This window comes from Talpa europaea (assembly GCF_964194135.1).
Source record: "Talpa europaea genome assembly, chromosome: 13".
In the NCBI taxonomy this organism is placed as follows: Eukaryota; Metazoa; Chordata; class Mammalia; order Eulipotyphla; family Talpidae; genus Talpa; species Talpa europaea.
The window spans coordinates 26,620,830-26,636,399 of record NC_140080.1 but is presented as its reverse complement, the minus strand read 5'-3'; the positions used below and the strand labels follow the sequence as shown (position 1 = coordinate 26,636,399).

The following is a 15,570-nucleotide window of genomic DNA, read 5'->3' as shown; positions in this document are numbered from 1 at the left end:
ACCTGGATTGCATATAGGTATAGCTAGGAGTAAGTACTTAACCTGTTCCTCCATGTCAGCACCTTGGAAAATTTTCCAGATCATGATTAAAAGCGGTGCTGCCAAAGGAATGTATGCACTTATCCTGAATCAGAGCCAAAGAAGCAGAGCCTTTCCAACAGCCCACCCTTTACTCCCCAGCTTGGGCCTTTTGTCTCACCGCAGGATTGGTGGTTAACATTCACTTCTCCAACATCCTTTGGATGACATCTAGATATGACTTGAGGACATAAGTTGAATATTTCTTGGGATTTTTTTAAATTCTGTAACTCATTAGAAGGTTGTAAAATTTAATTCATAACTACGAGAAAACATTTGTTTCTGAAACTTTTCTCATCGCGTTGGAAGGGAACAGGCTTGTCTGACCAAGCAGACTGAGAAACTACTACCATTGTGTGTGTTTTCACCAAGTTAAATGGAGGCTTTAGATATTTTTCATCAACAAAGACAATTTTCTCTTGAGATTCTTAAACTGTCCACTCTGATGTCCTATTAGGCATGAGTGAGTCAGCCACTCTGGCAGATCTAAAACTCTCTAGCACTAATATTTTGTGCAGGTCTGATTCCATGCCTAGTATTTCAGGGATTTCCTTAGAAAATTCTAGAGCCTGAGAATCCGCAGATGAAAATTTCCAAGTAATACTTCACAGTAGTTTGGGGGCTCAGCAACTCTATGCTAGAAATTTTCTGATAGGGGCCTGGAATTGAGAAAACATGTTGGGATGAAAGAAGGATCAGTAGAGATGAAACAGAGCCCATGGATCTTATTATTTTCGGAAGGAGGATATTTTAACAGCTTTCTATTAGAAAACGTAAATTTTTAATTTATAAATTTAAAAATCCTGTACCCGCGTCCCCTCTGTGATTTGCAATATAGTTTAATTTTTTTTAAAGATTTATTTATTTATTTATACAAGCACTGGGTACAGTCAGAAGCGCGGGAGGGTGAGAGTATTCACCAGAGCCAGAGCAGGGAGCAGAACAGGCAGAAGGACCGAAGTACACTGCTGAGGGGAGCAGCGGGCGGCAAGAGAGGTCTGCGCGCCATGTTGGACCCTCACCTGGCAGCCGGGGATCGAACTGGTGCTTCGGAGGCTGCGGGCAGCTTCGCAACCCAGCACTCAACCGCTGCGCCACCGGGGAGGCCCTGCAATATAGTTTATTGCCAGAGCACATGTTAAAATCCTTCCCACCACACATTTTGGTCAGACAGAGATAAGGCGATTATTGATGCTCTTGTCTCTGACAAATAGGTCACCAGTAAGTTGAGCAAACAGGCCTCATGAGATATAATTATGAGAGCAATTTTGTTTTTGTCTCCATCTGTTCCTTTAAACTAACTCAGTGGGGGTAATTCTTCTTCTTTCCCTACATAAAAAGTAGGTATTTTATGCACTTTTGGTCACTCCCAGGTAATTAAAAGCCCCATGGTCATTGCAAGTCACAAACATAGTCTTAATTCAACTTTACAATCATCAGTCCCAAAACAGGACTGTGTCTACTTCATTGAGACCTCCCCTCTCCCCAGGTAGGGCTGGCAGCTGACTTGGTGGGGAAGGCATGGTCTGCCTTTCCTCTTCTTGTCTCTGGTGTTTCTCCTCCCCCAGCTTGCTAGTGAAGGTTTCTACTCTCTCTCACCAGGTGTAAGTGGAGAGAGAGAAAAAGTAAGTGAAATGTAAAAATTGGGAGATGGTTTCAGGCAAATGTTTAAAATTTGCTCTTTGCTTCAAGGATGCTTTCAGTTTTCTTGATGCAAGCAGCGCCCTTCCTTTGGTTGCCCACTCCCCTACTCCTCTACAGCTTTTGCCCCGGTGTGCACTGTTATCACTTCCCCCTGATGTGTGTGTGTGGGTGATCCCTCTGCCATGGCAAATTGACTGGTGCACACGATCCCCTTTTTAACCCACCCCCCACCCCCACCCCTTCAGACTGATTTTCTTTCTGCAGACTCCATCTCCAGTCCCTGGGATTTACTGTTTTTTGGCAGCCACGGGCTTATTCACCTTTCTTATTGGCTCCCCTAGTTGCAGGGAACATGATCAGCTCTCCTCACAGGGTCTGAGTCAGCTTGGGTATCAGGTTGGGTGGGGAGAGAAGATCCTTCATTCCTTCCCTTGATGGGTTATAAAACGCTCTCCAAAGAAATCCTCCTCACAATAATCTCTTTTTTTCCCCTCCCTCTTTTTTCCTTCTCTCTTCCCTCCTTCCTTCTCCCTCTCAGTCTCACTAAGGTAAAATTTACATGGCATGAAATTAACCATTTTAAAAGTGAATAGTTTTGTTCGCTCTCTTAATCTCTACTCATTTGGCCCTTTTATTACCTCTTTCTGGTGTGGGTTGCAAAGTTAATGTACCAGTTTATTTCCTGGATAAATACTGTACATGGTCTGGCCCCCCCTTGTGGAGTTTCACAGCTATTATATCTGCTGCCTCAGTGGAAACTTCTGATTTAACATGTTTTGTACATGGATTATATCCTTAGACCTTATAGAAGGCCTGTGACCTGTGTTCCTTTCTTACAGGTGAGGACAGTTAGAGAGGGGAAATGACTGGCCAAGGTTATGCTAACAATGAAAAGACCTGGATTTGAGCCCAGTCAGACCTACCCAACATCTGCCTCAGTGTTGTGTCCATTCCAACATGAAATGGTGACCAACCTGGTCTCCCTTTCTAGGATCCCTACCTAGCCTCCAACTCAGTCATCCTGTGAGCTCCCAGGTTTCCTCATGAGCAGTAGATCATGTCAAGACAAGCACATCGCTATCCCATCTTTGCCAGTGAGCAGCAGTAAAGGCCTGGGCTCTCTCCAGGGGCTGGATGTGACAAGCAAGTCCTAAAGTGCCAGATTCTGGACACTAGACCTGTGTAGGCCCCAAGGGCAGCAATGAGTGCTGGCTGTATGTGAGAAGGTGGGGCCGAAAGCCTGTGCTCCCTGAGAGACGGGAGAGGGGAAGGTACAGGCCAAGTAACCAAGCCTTCTGGCCTCAAGGCACCCTACCTCTGCAGCTGTGTCCCCTGCCTTCTGATACCTGGCTGCTCGGCACCTGATGGTGGGCTTCTAGTGTTCACAGGATGAAGGGCCCTGAAGCAGCAGTCACTTTGATGGTGGCTGTGGATGCTGGCCTGAGGCCCAGGTGGATGGAAGTGGGTATCCGGGAATGCCGACTCAAGCACTGTTCTCTAGGAGTGGCTCTTGAGCTTCCAACTAATTAGCCTTCTTGCTTTCTCTTTTCAGGGAACCCAAAAGGTGCGATGCTCACCCATGGGAACGTGGTGGCTGATTTCTCAGGCTTTCTGAAAGTGACAGAGGTGAATAAAGTAGACTCACTAATGCAGGTGTCTCTTGAGGACACCTTGAAGTCTCAGGGGTTTTTTGTTTTATTTTTTTTCTCTCTGATATACTTGGCTGCTATTCACTGGCAGAAGTGTCTGTTTTCATTAGGGCAGCCCCACTTTTATAAATACTTTTAACCCCAGCCTCTGAAATGATCCATATCTGATAAATATTCAGTTGATTTCTGAGAGCATTCAGATCCCAGAGAGAAAAACATGTAAACTATTTTCCATTCGTAACTTCAAAAACTGAGATACTTGTGGTTTTGTGTGTGCCTTTATTTAGAAAGTATTCCTTAACTTGTTTTTCAAGTAGGTCAGGGTTTAATTCAGTCATTTTGTATTTAAGGACTACTAGAGTCTGAGAAACAACGGCAACTGCTAATTTATAAGGCTGTACTTAAAGGTAAATCTAAAATCCAAAAAGCTTGATATCTTGGCCTGACAAAAGCATGTTAGCATTTTATAACCAGCTAAGAAAAGAAGGACCTTTTTCCATGAGTGGTGAGTATCCAAATGCCCTACAGTTTCCTTAAGGAGAAAGAAAGGTACTTGTTCATGTCAGTTATACTTTTTCTCCACTGTGGGGAAAAGCATCCACATTCATGCTGGATGACATCGTGGAGCATGTGCCCCGGGCAGTTACATATGTTGGTAGAAAAGTCAGGACCCTAGACCCATGTTCTCAGAGGAGCTTGTCATAACTCATTCACAAGTCAGCCCAGGAGAAAGATGGCCTCTTTGAAAGGGCAGTGAGCTGGGAAGTCCAACATGGCCTGTTCCTTGTCCCTGAGGTCAGTCCCATCTGTGAGATGTGGGCCGACAGGTCTCCCTCCGCTTTCCCAGGCCATGACTTGTGAGGCCTGGTTCGGCTCATACCCCAACCATACTTGATGGAGACTTAGGGTTTTCTGGGCTCCTTTCTCTGGAAGGAGTAGAAAGTGCTGACAATAGGAGATAGGAGACCCTCTGAATCCCTGCCCAGTGGCCAGGGGAAGTCCAGGAAATGGGCCCTAGGGCAGCTCCTGCAGCTGTGGGGAGGCGGGTAGAGAGCCAGGCTGGCGCCAGCTGACTACAAGTGAGGTCAGTCCAAGAGGAGACTTCCCTGCGGAGCTCAGCTCTGCTGGTTTATGTGTGCTTCATTTGGCTCTTTGCTTCTGCAGATAACCTAGACCCACTGGCGCTGCGACCTAACACTCCGCTTCCTATGCTGCCCTGTCTCTCTGTCTCTCTTTTCTTTCTGTACCTTTCATCTTCTTCCTTCTCTCTCTTACATTTTTTTCTCTCTCATCTTAACTCTCTCTCTCTCTCTCTCTGTCCCTCCCCCTCCCAACTTCCCTCCCCCCCTTCCTGTTTGCCCCTCTAGGACCATTTTCTCTTTATTGTTTTATGACTCTCTTGTCGTCTTCCTGTCAGTGTTTCTTTCCTTTCTGTCTCCCATGCCCGTCACCTGCAGAAAGTGATCTTTCCGAGACAGGACGATGTGCTCATCTCCTTCCTGCCTCTGGCTCACATGTTTGAGAGAGTAATCCAGGTAAGACGCCCACCTGACTGACCGGGCCTTGCCTGGGCTCCTTCTGTTTTCTTACAGAGTCAGTGGGCTCCCACTTGTGCGGATGTGCACATTTCCTATTTGCCTTTAGCACACATGTTTGAGCGAATGGTGCAGGTAAGGCCCTGGCTTCAGGGAGGCACAATCTGTACCCAGAACCCTAGTGAAATGTCACTTGTCACTCTTGGCTTGAAGTAGAACTAAGTTGCCTGTCCTTTGAAGGTACCTAAGGGTCAGAGGGGCCAGAGGATCTCGACCATTCCACCCATCTGTCCTGGGAGCACTGCTCCAGGGAAGACCCCAGCTGATGGCATCTCCTCAGAGAGCATTGCAGCTTTGCAGAAGGGTTCCACCATTGACCCTCTGCAAGTGTAGCTCATTTATGGCCAAGGCACATCTATACCATAGCTTGTAAACTCCTAAGAAAAAGATAACAAGGCAGTAAAGTTAGGGAATCACATGTAATTCTTCCTGAATTACATCTCAGGCTGTAGATGGGACTGGAGGAGTGACTGGTCCTAAGACAGGCCTTGAGGGGTAGAGAGAGAATGGGGAGGTGGAATCTATATGAGGTGGTGGGGGGGAACAAAGAATTCTCCACATTTGTCACTCAAGGGACCAGCATGTAGACAAACTGTGTCTTCTAAGCCTCTCTCATTTTGCCTTGGGATGAGGATTGGGTGTAGAACTGGTATAACAGGACATGCCTTCTAAACCTGGATTATAATGCCAGCCATACTGTGAAATAGTTTGGTGACTCTGGGCAAGTCCCTTTACATCTCTGGGCTTTGTTTTCCTCACTTGTATAATGGAGACAAGGAACACTGTCTCCCTTGCAAGGTTGTCGTAAGCATTAAATAAAGGAGCATATAAAAAGCCCCTGATGTACCCCTAGTCTCATGGGGAACTAGCCAGGCTCCCCTTTGGCCTCCCACCAAACAACATCCACAGCCAACATTTGCAGCATCTCTAGTACTCATGGGCACTGTGCACTCTTACAGAGTTGCTGAGAAATCTTTAGGGGAAATTTCTACCCTCTAAGATGGGAAGCAGACCCAGTGATATGGGCTGATACAGCTCAGAGGCCCAAGTCTGCAGGGAGGCCCCATAGGAGTGAGCGTGAGGGGCAGGCTCCAGTGAGACCTGACTGGCTGCTAGGGTTTCTCCCACAGGCTCAGGATTCCACTCCATCCCTTATTTCTTCTCCTCATACCTGAGTGAGACTTAGTGCAAAGGTGGTGGGGTGGGAGGGGAAAGGGGGGATTACTTCAGTGGTTCATGGCAGCAGCCAAAGCTGGGTTAGAGGGTCATGGGTAGCAATTTGGATAGCTCTGGACCGCAGCCAAGGGTGCCTCTCTGAGGGACTCTTCTTTCCTGTCCTCTCCCTCCAGTCTGTCGTCTACTGCCATGGAGGCCGTGTTGGCTTCTTCCAGGGAGATATTCGCCTCCTCTCAGATGACATGAAGGCTCTGTGCCCCACCATTTTCCCTGTGGTCCCTCGACTGCTGAACAGGATGTACGATAAGGTCAGCCCTATGGGGGTGTCTAGCAGGGCTGAGTGGCTGCCTGTCTGCTTCTATGGAGGACTCTGGAGCCCAGGCAGTCTTTCTCTGCCTTCAGTCCCAGGTCCTGGATGTTATCTCCTCTCTTGAATTCTTGGCTCTCCTATTTTTCTTCCTATTTTTCTTCCTATCCTTGAAGACCCTGGTTGGCAAGATTTTTTTTTTTTGTAATTTCTAGCCCTACAATGTATCTGACCCTTGTTAGTGTAATCCTGTGGAGATACACATTCACCTCTGGCAGGGGTAAAGGGATCAGGGTTTCCCTTCTCTGCTGGCCAGTCAGGACCTTTTCCTGGGTGCAGGGGTTACATCATGGAATATGCAGACCCAACAACTGTTTCCAACTTATGTTCCTCAGATCTTCAGCCAGGCAGACACGCCATTAAAGCGCTGGCTCCTGGAATTTGCAGCGAGGCGTAAACAAGCTGAGGTTCGGAGTGGAATTGTCAGGAATGATAGCATCTGGGATGAACTCTTCTTTAATAAGATTCAGGTAAGAAAAATGAATGAATGATTATAGAGCCACAAACAAATGTCTGGTGGATCACCTTACAGAAGAATTAGATTTCATTCCAGTGGCCTGTAGTCTTATAAAATGTCTCATTTGCTCATGAAATCAAAGTTAAAACCACCATTGAAATTCTAAAGGACTCATTTTTGGTTCTTTGGAGATGTGTTATCGTTGCCAAAAAGCAACCAGCAAGAAGTACTCCTGGAAAGCAGGTCCCCCACCTTCCAAGGTGCTATGTCAGCTTTGCCATGGGTGCACAAATCCACCAGTGACCCCTGGGGCTGGAGGTTCCCTTGCTCTGCTCTGTAGCCATAGCCATGGCTGCTTTCCATCAGCGCTAGGCTCTAGCCAGATGGCCAAGAGTCTTTCTTATTTATTTATTTATTTATTATTTATTTATTTATTTACTTACTTATTAAGATTTATTTATACAATCACTGGCTAAAGGTCAGAGGTGCGGGGGGGTGAGAGAATTCACCAGAGACAGAGCAGGGAGCAGAACAGACAGAAGAACCGAAGTACACTGCTGAGAGAGCAGAAGGTGAGACAGGAGGGGTCTACTGTGCCATGTGGGAATCTCCCTGGCCAGCCGGGAATTGAACTGGCGCTACAGAGGCTGTGGACAGCTTCACAGTGCTGTGCTCAACCCACTGCACCACCGGGGAGGCCCTTTCTTTTTTTAAAGATTTATTTTTATTTATTTATGCATACAAGAACTGGGGTACAGGGCCTCCGCGGTGGCACAAGTGGTTGAGAGCCACACTGTGAAGCTGTCTGCAGCCTTTGCATTGCGGGTTCGATTCCTGCCGGCCAGCAAGAATCCCACATGGTGAAGCAGACCTCTCCTGTCTCGCCTGCTGCTTCCCTCAGCAGTGTGTTTCGTCATTCTGCCTGTTCTGTTCCCCGCTCTGTCTCTGGTGAATCCTCTCACCCTCCCACACATCTGGCCTGTACCCCGGTTCTTGTATAAATAAATAAATCTTTAAAAAAAAGTGTCTTTCAAAAAAAAATAAGAACCAGGGTACAGGCCAGAGGTGCGGGGCAGGGAGTAAGAGGATTCACCAGAGAGAGAGTGGGGAGCAGAACAGGCATATCTACTGAAATACACTGCTGAGGAAAGCAGCACGTGAGACAGGAGAGGTCTGCTGCATCATAAGGGTTAGCTCCCTGGCTGGAACTCATGCTGCAGTGGCTAGCAATCGCTTGATAACATGAGACTTAACCCCTGTGCCACCAAAGAGACCCCCAAGAATCTTTCTTTTCCTGTTTCCTTTCTTCCAAACCACCCCCATCATGAATTACTTCTTTATCCCACTAAAGTTTTCACCTGTGCCTTACCCAAGCAATTTGTAGTTAATTAGTAGCATTACTCGTTTTTTCTTACTACTCTATTTTCAGCTCTGACATTAATATTTAAACTGTCTTGGCTCAGCTTACAGAAACAAAGTCTTTAAAGAATTCTTTGTCCTATGCAGTGCATAGTAAATAGAGCATGGTATTGATTTATTAAAGGAAAAAGGGCCATGCCATTAAAATGGAAGTGGGAAGAAATTGTCCTAAGTAATTGTTTTGGATGCTAGCAAATGATGGGAGAGTGAGGGAACAGTTGAGTATTTTAAGGAAGAGAGACTCAAGATTATAGAATGCCACACCAATTAATGGCACTTATCTTAAAAGGTATAAAAGAGTTGGTCATATTGTGGGTTGAGTTACAAAACTGATTTATTCTTTTGAAAGGAGAAGGGTCTTCTCAACTCATGTGTTGTTCGGCTTCAGGCCTCCTTTCTGGTCTCTACCCTAGAGCCCGGTAGGGTTCAAATGTTGAATGTGTCTACCCCAAATGGGGTAGACACCAAATGGGGTAGACGCTACCTCCGGGGCACAGCCTCTGACCGTTTCTTCTTTTTTCCAGGCCAGTCTTGGTGGGTGTGTGAGGATGATTGTTACTGGAGCAGCCCCTGCATCGCCAACAGTACTTGGATTCCTGAGGGCAGCACTGGGGTGCCAGGTATTGCCATTAGATGGCTTTCGCTGGGGGCAATAAATTGTGCATTAGGGCAGGACACCCTTTACTGTGCAGAAAAAGATTAAGGGAGCAAGATTTTAGTGGGATAAAAGCTCCCTTCTCTGAGGATAAAAAAAGGTCCACAGCAGTGAAAGCCAGGATAGCCTTGCAATAATCTGGAAAGCCCAGGTGTGTCCATGGGACAAGGGAGCCAATAAACTATATAGGGATCATCAATGTGCTAGAGAATCTGTCACACCTATATTGTGACTGCATTTCTCAGCCTGCGAAATATCTCCCAACACAGAAAAGGGGTGCAGGGAGGGGGGATGAAGATCCATTTATGTTTGTTTTCTGATTCTATGGGTTCTATCATCTCTTAAAAATGAAGGAAATGATTCCTTCATTTATCCACTCAAAATTAATACATATTAAGTTCCTACATACACAGGATATAATAACATGGTTGTGACTGATGAGTTTTTTTAAGTAAACTAGTCACATGTATTTCAAAAATGCTTGCATTTTTATACTTTGGGTGCCATAGGCTTCTTACACTGTCTTCTTGTTCTACACCAACATGGCCTGAACACTCCCAAAGACAGACTCTACCACATAGTTTATTCCTGCAATCACATGGGGCTCTGGAGGGGAATCTCTCACAGACACAAAATAAAACAGTGGATCTTAAAAATATTTGCCTTTAATGCATACTTTCCAAGTGAAAAGTAGCATCAGTGTTTAAAAATAGGTTAGAAATCTTTACCCCAAAACCACATAACCTTCTGTACTAAGTGTCTGTGGTAATAATAGCACTTCTGCCAAGCCAAGTAGTTGTCTGTGTTCAGCTTCACATGAAGTTACCTACCTCCAGAGCCCCTTTCACCCTCCCCAGCATGGTGCAGCCAGATACTCAGTGGGAGGTGGCTGGCTGCAAAGGGCAGCCAGTCAGCTGCAGGAGCGTGTGTGCCTACAGTGTGGTTTCCATGTTTTGCTTGAAGGTTTATGAAGGTTATGGCCAAACTGAGTGCACAGCGGGATGTACCTTCACCACACCTGGGGACTGGACCTCAGGTAGGATGGGTTAAAGATGAGAGAATGGGTCATAGGGCACTGCTGAGTAAAAGTGGCAGGCTCTACAACTTCATCACAGAAAGTATATTTACATACTTACAAAGAAAGCAAAAGAAATAAAAGAAAAACACTGATTTTGGATATTTATAGGTTGTGGCATTATGGATCTATTGTTTTCTTTGTTACATTGTTTTGCATTTTTCCACTTCTTTTATAGGTAAATAAAAGTCATGTAAAAATAACAGTTCAGAAGATAGCTAGAAAAATCAGTAAATAGTGGTGCATTGAATTTGCTATACTTGCTTATACTTGCTTATAGTCGCTTTAGAATGAAGTAAGCTGTGGTTTAGCTATGATTTAGGAAGTAGAGGTAAGTTTGTAGAGGTAAGAGCACTCTTTCTTATAGTGCCATTTCAGAGACCCTTCAGGACCTAGATTTTCCAGTGACAATAAGATCTAGAAGGCAGGCTGCCTGAGGAAGAAGCAGCCCCTATCCACATCCTCATTCTGAAGAGACTCACTTTTTAGGGCAAGGAGGAAGCAGTAGGTAGCTCATGGGATGTCCACCAAATTAGACCAGACACTGAAACAATCTGAAAATAACTCAGCAAAAGAATCCTTCAGGATACTGTCTTCCTCTTCATGCCCAAGTTTGACTAACTACACATCAAAAAAACTTGGGATGATGTGCACACAAAAGAAATATGCTCAGTGATGCAATACTATTTTCAGAGCACTTTACAGAGTCAGCAGAAACATGATAGGTGGATTCTGAGTTGAAATCACATTTGGCCAAGTCACATACAGAAGTTTTTTCTTTCAAGTTTTAACTCTTAAAAGTGCATTTTATATATAAATACCTCGACATATCTACCATTGGAAAACCTACTATAAGAACTGTCTCTGAGGTGCTGGTTCACTAACTTTTTTCTTATTGCCACCAACACATTTCCTGATTGCTCTCATATATCTATCCTCTTTGGCCATTTTTTTCCCCTTTTATGTCATTCTTTTCATCTTCCTATGTAAGACTTTTGAGGTTTTGTATTTTTTTCATCCTTACCATAAAAACTTCCAGAGAATATTGAGTATGAGAAATGCATACCTTTGCACAATTGTGAAAGATTTGGCAGCTTCCTTACCTAAAAGAGAAACCAAAGTGTCACAACCTCATTCTTCATCTGCATGACTCACATCTCTTTCAGGACCTTGGCCAGCACCTGCCTAAAAATCCTCCACCTTGCCACTGAATTATTTAGTAATCACTAGAAAACTTAGATGTCATTTTGTGGTTGAAGTGTATAAAACCAAGAAAACCTGAGGCCTTATTTTTCAGGTGTGAGTTTCCTCATCCTTGTTTTCTATTCATTTGTTACTCAAAGTGTGTGGGACAGAGACTTCAGCCTCAGCTGGGCACCTGTAAGCAGTAGAAAATCTCAGCCCTCATTCCAAACCTAGTCTAGAGCTATCAGACTCTACATCTTAACAAGACTTCTAGATGATCACTGTGCACATGAATCCAAAGTCTGGTAATTGTTGGCAAAGATGGCTTTATTTTATGATCCCAAACCAACATGTATTCTGAGAAGAGGGAAAATGTCTTAATATGGGCATTATTGTAGAAAAAAACCTAACTGTATGTTCAGGTTGGTGTGAGCCCCCAGATCCTGTGTATGCTGGTGCTAGAACAGCTGTGCCTGTCCCACTTTTTAAGAATAAAATAAAGGCCCAGCAGAGGCTGGCCTCTCCTTTCTCTGGAACTTTATTTTGTCATCTGTACTCAGCAGTTGCCTATTACAAATACCCATCTAACAGCTTTTCACCCATAATTGCTCACTTTGAACACTCAGGTCAGGGGGTATGGCAAGGGCCATCTTCAGTGCTAAAATTGATCTGAACATTGACATGTGCTCTGTTGGTCTGGTGTTCTAGGGCACGTAGGGGCACCCTTGCCCTGCAATCATATCAAGCTGGTTGATGTCGAGGAACTGAACTACTGGACACGCAAAGGAGAGGGAGAGGTAAACTGAGGCATTCACTCATGTCTGTGGGTGTTACATGTAGTGAGTTAAAAAATGAAAATGGAATTATCCTTTTTTCATCCAATGTGTAAATCACTTTAAATCACTGATTAAATATGACTGGCCTGAATTCAGCTCTTCCTCTCCTGTTTATGGAGCAGTCAAACCCCAATGCAGGCTGGTCTAAATCAAGATTTGGAATTCCCAAACTTTTAAAAAAATTCTTTTTTTAGTCCTGCTTGGCATGGTCTTCTGCTGTGTGTCTGTCCCAGCAAAAACAAAACCATTAGCAAATAGGCCAGATGGGATAGATAGAATTGGCTTGTACTTGTTCATTCCCTGAGAGTGAGTGGGAAAGCTGACTGGTCATGAAGCAGGGGTCTCAAGCATCTCTGGTATAATCAGCCAGCCATCAGCTTTTGATGAGCCCCCAACCAGTGTCATCAAGTACCTTATGTGGACAGCTAGGGAATTCCTGAAGAAGGAAAGATGACAGAGGGAGGCCAGGGCATGGAGGAAAGATGGAGGAGACACTGCTTGGGAGAGGAGAGATTTCAGCTGGAAGTGGCTGTTCCTGTCCTCTGTTGCCTTCATTGCAATTTCCACAATGGATTTCCTGAGGGATATTATTCTCCTCATGCCTCTTGACAGCTTCACATTAGCATTACTTACGCTGTGGGCTGAGAGAAACTAGGTGTTTGTCCCTACAGATATGTGTGAGAGGACCAAATGTTTTCAAAGGTTACTTGAAAGATCCACTCAGGACCAAAGAGGCCCTGGACAGTGACGGCTGGCTTCACACTGGAGACATTGGGAAATGGTTGCCGGTGCGTATGTTTGGAACAGAGCTCTAAACATTTTGGTCATGGGAGGGTGTGTATTCTAACTCAATCCTGAGATGGAGCTTTCTCCATAGACACTGTGATAATTCTTCAGGAACACCTCTAGGGATTGGGAGGTTCTTCCTTACCTTGCCCCCCTTAATCTTCCTCCTCCCTCCCCCATCCTCCTGATGAAAGTGATGGGGATCTTTGTGAGAGGGCAGAGCTAGAATTTGAGACCCACTCCCTACTCCTAATGGTTTTGAAGAAGACAGTGCTGTGGAATACAGGGAGCAAGGGGGTTATAACCCTAAGAAATCTGAGAAAGGTTCTGGTATTTCTTTTCTCTGGAACTTTGAGCTGAGAGATGGCCCTGAGCAGTGAGTAAAGCTTGGAGCTGGGCAGGAGGATGCCTGAGTTCCTTTGGCTCTGCCAGAAGTTATTCTTGTGATGTTGAGCAAAGCCTGTCCCCCTGAGGGGTCCACATTGGTTCATTTATAGAATGAGAGCAAGGCTACATCATTTTCTTTGGCTCTGACCCCCAGCTCTTAGTCTAAACCTTTTATTGTGCTTCATTCTGTTACTTGTGAAATAGGAATAATAGCATTGCTTGCCACTATGGGTACTGTTGTCAAGAATAAATGAAATGATACCTGGAAAGCACTGAGCAAAATGCCTCTCACCCCAAAGCTGCTTAAAGGAAAGCTATGACCAGATAAAGCCTCTGTCACTGAAACAGAGAATCCCCACCTCATGCAGCCACCCAGGAAAACTTCTGGGAAGTTGCTATGATTCTGGTTGGACATTCTGAGATGTTGAGTTTATCAGGTATGTGAATAATGTTGAGCCCTCTGGGGGATCTTTAGGCTTGTTCACTGAGATCTGTGTGCATTCTTTCAAGAAACTCATTCCTATAGCAGATGAGATATATCCCTGGCATGTGCCTGGGTCAGGGATTCTGCTGGGGGTTGGAGGGTGATGCATCTGTAGTGTGATGATTAGCATGAACTGAGGACCATGCTCACTAGGGAGAGGAAGAGGAGGACAGGATCCCACAGGATCTGTCTCAGAATATGAGTCATGTTTCAAGGAGAGAGGAGACAGTGGGAAGGACAGGGCAGGAGCAATAGCATGTGTTGAGCAGAGAGATGCTTGAGGTGTGAGGCAGGCAATTCCAACTGGGGGCCATAGGTGTGAAGGAGGGAGGCTGGAGGTGCTGCAGGGGCCCTGGATGCCAACAGAGAGTGAATTGCTCCATTAGCTAGAGAAGCTTACACTTTGGAGGCTTCACTTGCATAAGTCCCTTCCAAGGCTCTGCACTTCCTTTTATATTAATTTTTTTGAAGAGAGTACTCAACATTAAAAAAAAACCTTGAAACCCACCAAAAATCTTGGATCTACTGATGATTCTCTGTAAGTTGGATAAAAACCACCCACCTTGGAGGATACTGTGAGGAGCAAGTAAAAATTAATTCCTATAAAGCACCTAGTGTTTTGCTTGAACTCAAGGCACACACAAGACAGTAGGTGGGCAGTCTGTGGGAGTCAATTTTTTTTAAATTATTTTGAAATAATATCAGCTAGGTCAAGTAAAAGGTTAAGCCAATGAAGAGATAAATGGTAGTTACCACAAGGAATCCTGTCAGTGGAAATGATGAGGAAAGTGCAGTTTTCAAGGGCTGAGCCAGAGGGAAGAGATCCACCTAATCACCTCAGAAACTCAGAAAGGTCAAGGGGAATCAGGAAGGTGACTGGTGTTCTGGAGGCCAAAGGCAGATGTAATCACTGCTGAAGGGGTGACCTGTCTGCTGCAGAGGTCCTGGAAAGATGGACTCCTAATACTATCTGGCTGGTCAGGTAAGAGTGCTTGGGACCTTGGCCAGCACTGTGCTATGTGCCTGGCGAATGAAGAGGCTGCTCTTTGCTTTGGGAGTGGAGGCAGTGTTGGGCGAGAAGCCCAGGGCTGGTTTAAAGGAGTGAATCTGACATGCTGGTGAAAGGGGGACAGCTGGAGCAAGGGCATAGCCAAGAGGTGAGGCCTAATGGGATCTGTTGCTGGGCAAGAGGGTGACTGGGGTTGGAAGGACTCATGTGGACAGCAAAGTTGATGAGAAAGGATAGTGCCACTATCCGTTCTCAGGGCCCAGGAGTACTTGGGAACCATCAACCAGTGGGGCACAGTGATTCTCTCCAGTTGTACAGTAGCACCAGAAGAGCAGATGCCATCTGGAGAAGCAGACATGGAGGGGTCTGCAGGATAGGACAGGGCAGGGGTAATGGCACCAAGGAGTGAAGGGTTCAGGTTCAGGAATGCCATATGTTTATGAAACTATTTGTCCAACTCCACAGGCAGGAACTCTTAAAATTATTGATCGGAAAAAGCACATATTTAAACTTGCTCAGGGAGAATATGTTGCGCCCGAGAAGATTGAGAACATCTACATTCGAAGTGATCCAGTGGCACAAGTCTATGTCCACGGGGATAGCTTAAAGGCAAGTCCCCTCTGCCTCAGTCCTCCCACTCTGAAAAATCTAGAGTTATCTTGGAACAAGTTGCTATGTATTTGGTATTTGATTAAATTGGTAAACATTTTAGCAGTTGACTCCAATCAGACACTGGTATTCTCCTATGCATATTGAATCATGAGAGAA

The 15,570-nt window shown here is 45.3% G+C and overlaps 1 protein-coding gene across 7 annotated transcripts in view; it reads left to right on the top strand.

The window, feature by feature from the left end:
- The window catches only part of ACSL6 (acyl-CoA synthetase long chain family member 6), a gene marked incomplete at both ends in the record, with an annotated part of 56,495 nt that overhangs the window by 32,141 nt on the left and 8,784 nt on the right, over nt 1-15,570 (top strand). For 2 of the 7 annotated variants that reach the window (XM_084252412.1, XM_084252410.1), the window contains 9 exons: nt 3,275-3,348; nt 4,964-5,041; nt 6,316-6,450; nt 6,845-6,979; nt 8,910-9,005; nt 10,004-10,076; nt 12,009-12,097; nt 12,808-12,924; nt 15,268-15,411. In XM_084252412.1, the coding sequence (XP_084108538.1) occupies nt 3,275-3,348; nt 4,964-5,041; nt 6,316-6,450; nt 6,845-6,979; nt 8,910-9,005; nt 10,004-10,076; nt 12,009-12,097; nt 12,808-12,924; nt 15,268-15,411 (941 nt within the window). Of the gene's footprint in view, nt 1-3,252; nt 3,349-4,828; nt 4,907-4,963; nt 5,042-6,315; nt 6,451-6,844; nt 6,980-8,909; nt 9,006-10,003; nt 10,077-12,008; nt 12,098-12,807; nt 12,925-15,267; nt 15,412-15,570 lie in introns of all 7 variants that reach the window. The other 5 variants (XM_084252411.1, XM_084252409.1, XM_084252413.1 and 2 more) reach the window with 4 other exon arrangements.